This window comes from Macaca thibetana, chromosome 18 (genome assembly GCF_024542745.1).
Source record: "Macaca thibetana thibetana isolate TM-01 chromosome 18, ASM2454274v1, whole genome shotgun sequence".
Classification (NCBI taxonomy): domain Eukaryota; kingdom Metazoa; phylum Chordata; class Mammalia; order Primates; family Cercopithecidae; genus Macaca; species Macaca thibetana.
This window is the reverse complement of record NC_065595.1, coordinates 21,526,811-21,538,698: the sequence shown is the minus strand read 5'-3', so window position 1 is coordinate 21,538,698 and position 11,888 is coordinate 21,526,811. Positions and strand designations below refer to the sequence as shown.

The following is an 11,888-nucleotide window of genomic DNA, read 5'->3' as shown; positions in this document are numbered from 1 at the left end:
TAAACTCTGACTATAAGAAGACTTTTCTGAAGAAGTCCACTTACATGGAACGTTCAGTTATTTAAATTATCCTTTATTTAATGCTAGTGTATCACAGAGAACCTGCTGATGATACAGTTACATGAATCTTCTCTTGGGAATAATTTGTCATCTCTACCTTTCACACTTACTCATTTAACAACAAGGCTAAATCTAATACCATTGCCCTCTCTACTGCACATTTACTATATTCCATATACCAGAAATGTTTGTTTCATTTCCTTCTGACTAAACCAAGTAGAATGTAGAATAACACATTTGAAAGTTGGCTGAGGCAGGTGGATCACCTGAGGTCAGGAGTTCAAGACCAGCCTGACCAACATGGTGAAACCCTGTCTCTACTAAAAATACAAAAATTAGCCGGGCGTGGTGGCACACGACTGTAATCCCAGCTACTCAGGAAGCTGAGGCAGGAGAATTGCTTGAACCCGGGAGGCGGAGATTGCAGTGAGCTGAGATCGCGCCATTGCACTCCAGCCTGGGCAACAAGAGTAAAACTCTGTCTCAAAAAAAAAAAAAAAAAAAAAAAAAAGTTTAAACATTCTTTAAAGTATAGTGATTCATGCAACTGGACACGACCACAGACTAGTAAAAAATAATCCCAAATATGTGTTCAGTTTGCCCCTCCTTTCCATGCCCAGTGTTGTGGCTCTTGGTGGAGGCCTTTGTTTCCCATCTACATTATTGGAATACTTCTTGGACTTCCACTCTTTCCCCTCCCCACACTGCTGCCCAAGAGATGTTTCAAAAACCCAAAAGTGAAATCACTATCCTGCTGGAAATATTTCAATTACTCTCCACCACTTAAAGCAGTGTTTCTCGAACTGTAAACATTTAGCAGCTTTAGGGGTTTTGACATATCCACATACCACCTGTACTCTTGGGCATTTAATATACTTCCTTAAACAAAATCAAATTTTTACAAGTAAATTTGATATAGTCCTAATCAATACTATTAGTTGAAATAGCAATTTTGATTGGCAGCTATTTTTCTTTTCTGTATTAATGTACAACTACTAAGAGAAAAGTGTTCATCCATGTATAACTTAAAAGCATCTTGTATAACACCAGTGGGGCATAGATGGCTCTGTGGTAGGTACATTTATACAGAATAAAATCTCAGGATTTTGGCATGACATAATCCGGTCTTCACGGCCTTTTATATTTTGGTCTCTGTCCTTTTTCTATCAGTATCCCCAGCTCTCCTGGAGCAACTGCAGTTCTCCAACCTTGCTGTGATATTTTCCGGCTCTGTGCTTTTATAGTATGGTTTTTTTGTTTTGTTTTGTTTTTTGAGACAGAGTCTCGCTCTGTTGCCCAGGCTGGAGTGCAATGGCACGACCTCAGCTCACTGCAACCTCCACCTCCCGGGTTCAAGCAATTCTCTGCCTCGGTCTCCCGAGTAGCTGGGATTACAGCCGCCTGCCACTATGCCCGGCTAATTTTTGTACTTTTAGTAGAGACAGGGTTTCACCATCTTGGCCAGGCTGGTCTTGATCTCCTAACCTCGTGATCCACCCTCCTCGGCCTCCCAAAGTGCTGGTATTACAGGTGTGAGCCACTGCGGCTGGCCTACAGTATGGTATTCTTTCTACCCTGTTTCCCAAGCCATCCCTCTCATCTTTCCACATGGACCAAAGGGATCTCCCCTGGATTTGTATACTTCTTTGCTATCAAAAGAGCACTCACTCCTACCATTCCTTGTCTTAAGCAGATATCGGGTTTGGTCAACATTGTATTCTGCAAACTCTAAGGGAAAACTGGTGAAGACTGAACTGTGGTGTGGAAATCCCACCTAGTTCATCTGCCTGGGTTGTCTTCATCTTTGTCTCGTGACTAGGCTATTTTACAACTCTGAGGTCAAAGCGAACTTGCAGAAAACTGATAGTGATGCAAGTGAATCTTGTTTACAATTAAATAAATTCTGTCAGGTGGAGGTTCAATTGCATTCCCTCCTCCACTGTGGAAGAAGCGAGTTTTGCATCTAGGAAGCAACTTCATTTCAATAGGCTGACATATTTATCTGGTCTTTGGGTTCTCCTCTGAAGTAATTGTAACACCTTTCTGATTCCCTTGTTAGTTAATGAGTTAAAATCTCTGATATGTATTCATTGCATATTTGTTGCATCATGATTTAAACTTTCTTTTAGAAACTACTCTTAAGGCCGGGCACGGTGGCTCATGCCTGTAATCCCAGCGCTTTGGGAGGGCCGACGTGGGTGAATCACCTGAGGTCAGGAGTTCAAGAGCAGCCTGGGCAACATGGTGAAACCTCATCTCTACTAAAAATACAAAATATTAGCTGGGCATGGTGGTGTGCACCTGTAATCTCAGCTACTCAGGAGGCTGAGGCAGGAGTATCACTTGAACCTGGGAGGCGGAGGGTTTCAGTGAGCCGAGATCGCGCCATTGCACTCCGGCCTGGGCAACAAGAGCATAACTCCACCTCAAAATAAATAAATTAATCAAATGAAAACTATTCTTTAACAGTTTGTATTTGATTCAGAGTCTGGTGCCCCATGAGTGTGTGTTCATGATGGAATGATTGAGTGAATGAATAAATTTAGACAAGTAGGTGTAGATTTCCCATGGTCAGGATCAAATATTTAGGTCTGGATGATTCATCATGAAGGAAGAGTGTGGAATACTAGTATGACGCTTAGCTACTATTACAAAGTTGAAATCGAAATGAGAAAATTTCCCTAATCCTTTGGAAGATGGTGGCAAGAATGGGCTGCAAGGGATGTGCTGAGCCTGTGTCTGTGGGTCACCTGAGTGGCCTCTACAAAGACTGAGTCAGAGAAGTCACAAAGCGGGCTGAGCATGGAATAAGGGATGGGAGACAATGAATGACTTTTTTTTTTTTTTTTTTTTTTTTAGACAGTCTCGCCCTGTCGCCCACGCTGGACTACAGTGGCATGATCTCAGCTCACTGCAACCTCTGCCTCCCGGGTTCAAGCGATTCTCCTGCCTCAGCCTCCCAAGTAGCTGGGATTACAGGCGCGCACAACCACACCCAGCTAATTTTTTTTTGTGTATAGTAGAGACGGGGTTTCACCATGTTGGCCACGCTGGTCCCGAACTCCTGACCTCGTTGTCTGCCTGCCTCGGCCTCCCAAAGTGTTGGGATTATAGGCGTGAGCCACCGTGCCTGGCCATGAATGCCATTTAAGCCACATAAGTCCTGCTTCCTTTTCCTCCATTGTATACAGATTCAAGGACCAGCAGGGTTTCTCCTGCACTAAGTCTTTTAAACTCTGTCCAACTGTGAAATAATATATCATTCTGGCATTTTTTTTTACTTGGAGTACCATCTATAGTTAAATTATATAAAGGAAAAAAATCCTATGAGTCAGTTTCCAGATCTATGAGTGCTTTGAAGATTACATCAATGGAGTTCCATATATTGAAACCACAAGCTTCCTGCCAATTGTCTGGATTTACAAAGATCTATTTCACTTTGAACTAATGAGGAAGAACTCCCAAGGCTATTATCTATAGACATGCATGAACTTTTAAGGGACATTTAAAAGCCAGATCTTTAGCCCCAATTTTTTTCCTATCTTCATATAAACATAACAATTAATATAGAAAAGGAAGCTGAATTACTTATGTTGTTCCCAAAATTGATGTAGCAACTTTAAGAGTACTAATATACAATGCACATACTTCTCCCTGACACTATGTAATACTGTTAGGTACTATTATTTTCCACTTTTTACAGGTGTGGAAACTGAAGCTCAGAGAGGTTAAGCAGCTCACCTAACGTCCACCACTAGTAAGTGGCAGCAGCATCAAGTCCCCAACTCAGGACTAACTTTAAAGGTCACATTCTACTACACCATTATGCCCGTAAGAGAACCACAGGAGTAAAATTATGTCATAGAAATATTAACATTTGGTTGAGGGAAGAAAAAGACCAGTCAAAAAATGTAATGTCAGTTTGGGTAGAGGATGGAGGGTGGCGGGTAGAGTGACTGGATAGGTTATAAAATTGCTAGGTGGAAAAAAAGGTTGGGAGTAGGGTAAAACGAGTGAGGCAGTCACTTGGGAAGCAGGGGGAGGAGGGTACAACTCGAGGTCAAAACAGTGCCCAGGTGAGCTATATTGGGTAAGAGTAAATAACACTAGCACCCATTTAACTCATGAGAGGTTGCATAAGCAACACTTTGTACACGGCAGACTTTTCTAAGTCTAAATTTAGAAGACCTTTGTTGAATTTAAATTAAAAGGCAGGATTCCACTAAAGACTAGATTTGATTTGCATAATTGGCAGATGCAGGTAATAGATCCTCAGAAAATATTTGTTCAATGATTGAGGACAAAACGGGAAGGCACCTGAAGTGGTTGGGAAAGGCTTGCCAAGTCAAACTGAGTATGTATGTGTAAGGGTAATAGCATTTATTATCTACGATGTGCCAGTTACCGAGTTAAGTGCTTCACATAGGCAACAACTCTCTATAAACTATTTTCAGTCCTGTGTTAATAGATAAGGCAGAGAAATTAAGTAACTCATTCAAGCTTCTAACCCTTGAATCCAGCAGATCTTTCCGGGTCCAAAGGTCATGCTCTTAGCCATCGCACTGCAGTCTGAATTCTGAACTTATGCTAGAGTGAAGTTTAAGGACTGCTTCTGCTAGAAAGAGGTGGAGACTGTATGGCGCACCTACCTCGCCAACATGTATAAGAATATAGGTATCCAAATTATTGATCAGAAAATCCTGCTGCCTTGGGTGATGAAAAGCTAATGGCAACAGAAATTGGGCCAGGAAGCCTTGTGTAGGGAACTATCTGGTCACATTTCGTAAGTTACTTCCTTTTTTGTCCCAAACGAAGCCATAGTTTTCAAAGGAATAATGGCCTTGGATGTTGCTAAGATTGGCAGAGAGAGCTCAGGTGTCATCCATTCCGGATCATTCCAGGGAAGGGCATCCTCTACAGGGTTGTCTGCTTCGACGAGGAAGATTGCGGGCGGCAGTCTGACCCGGGAAAACCAGATGATTCCTGCTAAATACAATCATTTCCCAGATCTGATTAGCCTTAAATATGCCACAGCTCAGTTTGCAAAGTAGTAATTTTTTAAAAGTCTAGTCAAAAATTTCGGCCAATTCCAACTCAAGTATCCGGATCTCTAGCACTACTTCCCTCTAGCAATGCCATACACATCTAACCCTAAAACGAGGAAGCGTCCACTGAGGTTGCCCATTGCAGGATTCTGGTGTGTCGCTGGGCACATGCAAGTTCCTGAGTCAGGGGAGAGCGCCCACCGGAGACTGCGGGCGGGAGCCGGCGACGGAGAACCGCATGCCCAGTTCTCTGGTGTGAGTACGCAGGCCTCCTCCCACGGTCTCGGGAAGCCCAGACGCCGCAGGCTTCCTCGCAGTAGAGGAGCTGCCGGGGCGTAGTTCCTCCACCGCTTCCTCCTCCAGCTGCACCCAACCCGTCCTTTCCTGCTCTGTAGGGCCTCCCCACCTCCCGGGTTTGAAGCGCGCGCCACTGCCAGCCCGGGACCGCAGGGGTGGGCAAGGGAGGCGCACAGCCGCACGCACGCCCGCAGTAGGCGACCCTGCCCCGCCCCTCGAGGCCCAAGGTCCCGCCCCTCGAGGCTCCGCGCCTCGCCCCCCGGGTGCCCCGCCCCTCTGCGTGGCTGGCGTGGCCGGTAGGCCCGGCTGCCCCCGGCAAACCTGTCTGGTTGGGGCGGGGAGCGGAGCTTCCTCCTCCGAGGGCCGTGCCGCGCTGCCAGATTTGTGCTTCCGCCCCTGCCTCCGCGGCTCGGAGGCGAGCGGAAGGTACCCCGGGGCCGAGGCGCGTGACGGCGCGGGCAGGAGCCCCGGCAGTCCGGGGTCGCCGGCGCGGGCCATGTCGCTGTTGGGGGACCCGCTGCAGGCCCTGCCGCCCTCGGCCCTCACGGGGCCGCTGCTCGCCCCTCCGGCCGGCGCGACCCTCAACCGCCTGCGGGAGCCGCTGCTGCGGAGGCTCAGCGAGCACCTGGACCAGGCGCCCGAGGGCCGGGGCTGGAGGAGGCTGGCGGAGCTGGCGGGGAGTCGCGGGCGCCTCCGCCTCAGGTGAGCTCGGGGCCGCGGCAGGCCGGGCGAGCGGGCCGAGCGAGGTGGGCTCCCGTGGGGAAGTGGGGGCGCCGTCGGCGGGGCTGAGCGCGGCAGCGGCCGCCGGCGTGAGTGAGCGGAGGTGGGGAGGACTTCGGTCATTGAGACGGAGCGGAACCCAGCAGCGCCCCGGAACGCCTGGGATTTGAGAGCGGAGCCCGGGGCTCCGGAGGGAGGAGGCAAAAGTGGCCCAGCGGCTGCTTAGCTCCCTGTTCCCACCCCCGCCCCTGGGTGAGAGGGAGAAGTCGAGGTTGACTCCGGAGGATAGTGAGAGAAGGAAAGCTGTCAGGAGACCCCTGGGATGGGGCAGTCATCCAGAGGACTTAAAATGCAAAAGAAAGGGATGTGGACACTGCCCTGGGAGACCTAAGGAAGGCTGGGAAGAAGCGCAGGCGAGGTGATGAATGCAGAGGGCGGGGTGCAGGAATTCATGAACATTTTGCAGGGTATTGGAAAAGACTGACGCCGAACTCATCATCTTCCTCCATCAAACCAGGTTACCACGTTCCCTTCTTGACTTCACCATGAACATGAAACTCGAATTAAAACTATTTTTCCTTATTAGGTTTGGAATGGCTGTATTAGAGTTCCTGAAGTTTTGGTCTCGAGACTCCTTTACCCTCTTAAGAATTATTAAGGACCCCAGAGAGCTCTTATGTGGGTTAGAGATAAATACATACATGTAATATATACTGATATTTACCGCCATTGAAATTAAAGCTAAGACATTTTAAAAATATTATTTAAAAAGAATAACCCATTACATGGTAGCAGAAATAATACTTTCGTGGAAAAACAAATTTTCCAAAACAAAAAAGTCAATTAGAGAAGTGGCATTGGTTTTCGTTTTGAAGATCTCTTTAATGTCTTGGCTTAATCACAGAGCTGGATTCGTTTATGTGCTTCTGCATTCAGTCTTTTGCACTATTACAGGTCACAGGACACTGGAAACTGCAGTGTCCACTCCTGAAAGAATGAATGAAAAAGCTAAATAAAATCTTAATATTATTATGAAACATCTTTTTGACCTTGTGGACCGCGCGAAAGGGTCTCAGGAACTACACTAGGGGTTCCCAGACCCCACTTAGAACCATTACTTTATACCATTGTTGTAGTTTTGGCCTGCCTTTGAACCCCTTAGCAGTTTTTTAAACTTCTCAAATGACTATGATTTGTCTTATAGTATAATTATTTGTACACATCTGTATAAATGCCTTAAGAACAGAAACCGTCTCTTAATATTGTTATGTGTAGAAGTTAGTAAATACTTGATGAAAGGGAAGTCATTTATTCAAAATGGTATTAAGTGCTTACTATTTGCTAGAAATTTTAGAAGATAAAAAACTAACAAATATTAAATTACTAATCATAAGGGGTTATCCAGTAATGGACTATTATTTGGGGACCTTTACAATGACATTAAAGGCTGTGTTGGATATGAATGATAGTGGATTTTTGTCATTTATTGAGGACATGGTATGTACCATAAAATGTACTAAATATTGACATGCTGCTGCTGCTGTTTCATTCTTCTTTGTTCTTATTTTTGCATTATCTTTTTTTTTTCCCCCAAGATGGAGTCTTGCTCTGTCGCCCAGGCTGGAGTGCAATGGTGTGATCTTGGCTCACTGCAGCCTCTGCCTCCCAGGTTCAAGCAATTCTTCTGCCTCAGCCTCCCGAGTAGCTGGGATTACAAGCATGCGCCACCACGGCCCGCTAATTGTTTTTATTTTTAGTAGAGAGGGGATTTTGCTGTGTTAGCCAGGCTGGTGATCACCTCAGGTGATCCATCCGCCTTAGTCTTCCAAAGTTCTGGGATTACAGGCGTGAGCTACCCTGCCTGGCCACATTATTTTCTTAAACCCTCCTGTCAACTCTCAGTTTCAGAGTTTGGGATTGAGGCAAAGGGTAATAGTGATTTGGAATTATTGCTTGTGCAAAGGAGTAATGATGTAAGGAGGGAATAACTAGCAAGACCTAACAGAGAGGTGGCATATTTTTTTTCTGTTCTGGGAAAAACATGTTGAGCTTTTGGATACGCAAAAAAAAAAAAAGTCCAAAATACTGTTATGCTAGGTCCATAAATTTCTGAATTTCTGGACTTACCATAATGTAAAAAATTGTCTTTGGGGGCAGATCTCCAGAGTATTACAGTGTTAAGAGTACTCTAGTTAGGGAAGGTTCTGGGCTTCCTGAAGAAAGCCGGGTGTGGAGGACTCCTACATGGCCATGAAGGAGGGAGAAGAAAGTCAGCAAGGCCCTGCCAGGGCAGAAGCATGGCTGCTGGAATCCAAAAGCAGTGGATACTTGATGTTGGGTGTTGTGTTTTCTTTGCCTGCCTTCGATCAGTTTTTGTTGAAGACTACAGAATGGTCTTAGCTTTGTTTGGGGGAACTAAAGGAAAGATTTGCGGCCACTTTTCTGTGGAGTCACACAGAGAAGGGGACCGTTGCCTAACAAGAGGTGGCAAGCACAAAGGGCATGCAGTTGTGGAATCTGAGAATTTGGGGTGGGAAGTCTGACGAGAGGCAGATAAATTTCACCTGTCTTTCAGGATGGTAAAGGTTAGTTTTGAGAAGGTTGGTTGCAGTGAGAAGTGTTGGAGAATTTGGGAATGTTAAGCTCATCGTTATTGAAATCAGAAGAATTAAACTGACTTTTTTCAAAATGCAGCACTGGGAACTTGGGGGCTGGACAGTGAAGCAAGGTCAGCTGAGGATGCTTACTCTATTTAAGACAAAAAAGTTACTGTAAAGTGATTTCATACTGATGGGAGAGGATCTGTGATACTAGAAGGTCCTAAAGGTATTTTTTCCCTGGTGCCAGAGACAGGAATTACAGTGTGAGCGTCTAGTCCACGTGGATGACAAGTCCCACGAGGCTGTGAAGTGCTTTCTTCAGTCACTGGATCTGCAGCCCTAAAATCTCGAAATGTTGCCCATTCTGTTTCTTTTTCTTCTCTTCACTTTTTTTTCTGACACTTTACATCTTTCCTCAAACTGGGTGAAAATTTAATAATACAAATAAGTAAACCACAAGAAAAGAGCCTGTTCAAACTGTCTACAATAGATTAAGAATAATTGTAAATGTTTTCATTGCTGATGACTCACAGTAAATCCTTGTTTATAGCTTAGTTCCCCACAGCCATGTACATTTGGGAATGCACTATAGTCAAACTCAGCCCTAATTCCATTCAAGACTGACCTGGACACCCTTTGCTGTTAGTGTGGATAGGCACAGACTCTGAGGGTCTTGCCCAAGCTATATAAATTCTTTGGTGGCATGGAACATCTGAGCCCTAAGGATGGCAGACCTTACAGGAGGCATCACATGCTGCCTAAAATTCTGTTAAGTAGGGAGCTTAGAAATGAGGCTATGGAACCTGGACCAAGGAAAAACAGTCATTGCATACCTGCTAAATAGAAGGTGCACTTTTAGCTGCAGAAATCCTGCTCTCATGCAGTTTATTATAGGAATGAGAACATATAAAAGGCTCTAACAAAAGGTTTCCTCCCAGCCTGGGAAACATACTGAGACCCTGTTTCTACAAAAAATAAAAAATTAGCTAGGCATAGTGGCACACACCTATAGTCCCAGCTACTCTGCAGGCTGAGGTGGGATTGCTTGAGCCCAGGAGTTCGAGGCTGCAGTGAGCCTCAACAATTATGATTGAAATTCATTCAGTAATCATTCATTTATGAATAATTAGTATGGACAAGACAGAATTTTAGGTATTGATTTAGGTATTGTCAGCCTTCAGCATGGTCGACAGAGTAAGACCTTGTCTCTAAAACAAATTAAAAAAGGTTTCCTTCTCGCCCTCTTGGTCTTACCCTTCAGTCCCATGGCTTTACATTTATTTGGGTTGATTACTCCTGATTTCTATTTCCAGCCCGTTTCTCTGCTTTGAACTCCTAGATTCATGTATGTAAACACTTGTTTGCCATCTTCTCTTGAATGACTAAGAGACGTCTTAAATGTAACATGTCCAAAATTTAACCTGTCTTTCCTTATAAACCTCTTTCTTTCACAGTTTCCATACCCTCTGGTTGTTCAGGCCAAAAACTTCGAAGTCATTCCTGACTCCACTTTTACACACAAATCATTTTTGTCAGTACATCCTGCCTGCTGTACCTTCACTATATGTATGTAGAATCCAACCTCCACTGCTGGCACACTGGACCAAGCCACGTTGTCTCTCAACTGGATTATTCCAGTAGCCATTTAACTTCTCTTTCTTTCACTTTGCTCCCACCCCAGTCTGTTATCAATATAGCAGTAAGAATGATTCTTTTAAAACATCATATCAAGTCTTATTCCTCCTTTGCTCAAAACTCTCCACTTGTGGCCAGGCGTGGTAGCCTCACACCTGTAATCCCAGCACTTTGGGAGGCCAGGGTGAGAGGATTACTTAAGCCTAGGACTTCAAAACCAGTCTGAGCAACATAGAGAGACCCCATTTAAAAAAAAAAAAAAAAAATGCCAACTCTCCTATTGCTTTTCCATCTCAGAGTAAAAACACCATTAGCTACCAGTTCAGTCTTCATCCTGATATCTTCTTATCTCCATCCCTCTCTACTCTGGTCACATGTGCCTTCTTGCCTTCCTTTGGACACAGTAGTCTTTGTACTTGCTGCTTACTCAGGCTGAGATGGTCTCCGTAAGTAACCACATGACTTGTTCACCTCACTGAGCTCTTGTCTGATCATAATATTTAAAATTACCCCCTACATCTGCTCAGTGTTACCTGTCTACTTGCGTGCGTTATCTTAGTTTCCTCCAAAACACTTATGACCATTGGCTGCTTGGATACATACACCAAGAGAGATCTGTGTATATTTAAATTTATGTCTATACTTCTCTAGAGTGAAAGATCCAGGAAGATGCAGAATTTTGTTTCCTGCTGTATCCTCAACACCTAGAAAAAACGGTAGCCTATTTTAGGTGATTGTTAAATAGATCAAATTAATGAATAAAGATTCCAAACGGTAAATGTACCAAGAGGAGAAGCAGAAGAACCTAAAAACAGCATCATAGTTTGTCCCCTAAAGGGTGTATAATACATTCTATTTGATTATATATTTTTAAAGTGAAAAATAGAGATGTTTTTAAAAAGCAAAATACATTTGTTTCAGTAATAAAGCAGTTTTTAAATTAAATCAAAAATTCTAAATTAGGACTTTCAGAAACTACTTCAAAGCACACTCTTACAGGAATGTAACTTAAAAAGGAAAGAAAGAAAAGTTAGGTCTGTGTAAGCATCATCTTAGCTGAAAGCCAGTGCCCATGTGGAAAATCAGTAAAACCAAAGGAGATACAGAATCTTCTTTTTCTCCTGTGCCTCTTGTAATGGAAGATAAATCATCTGTAGTTCAATTTGATCTTTGTTCTTTTGGCGGGAAGGAAAGCCAAGTGTTTTTAATTGTCTCTGTATCAATATGACATTAATTAAAGCATCACTTGGTTGCATTTGATGAGATGGCTTCTTAATTTCATTTGTCAGATCCTGGTAAACTTCTGAATCATAAAAATTATATTTAGCATACAGCATCCTTATTTTTACAAATCTCATTCTAATTATTTACAAAATTGGTAATCCTTGTATTGTTTCTAACACAGGTTCTTTCACTTGGGCATTTCAGAAACTAGTAAAATAAAATTTCACAAAATAAGAGCACTAACAGGCAGCTTCAACTTTTTATGTATTCTGTCATCATAGTCAGCATTGTTTCTTAAAAGAAAGAA

The 11,888-nt window shown here is 43.9% G+C and overlaps 1 protein-coding gene across 2 annotated transcripts in view; it reads left to right on the top strand.

The window, feature by feature from the left end:
* Nucleotides 1–5,791: 5,791 nt before the first annotated feature.
* The window catches only part of MALT1 (MALT1 paracaspase), an 82,379-nt gene continuing 76,282 nt past the window's right edge, over nucleotides 5,792–11,888 (top strand). The window contains exon 1 of one of the 2 annotated variants that reach the window (XM_050768056.1): nucleotides 5,792–6,104. In XM_050768056.1, the coding sequence (XP_050624013.1) occupies nucleotides 5,899–6,104 (206 nt within the window). In that variant the 5' untranslated portion in view covers nucleotides 5,792–5,898. The remainder of the gene's footprint in view (nucleotides 6,105–11,888) is intronic. The other variant, XM_050768055.1, reaches the window with a different exon arrangement.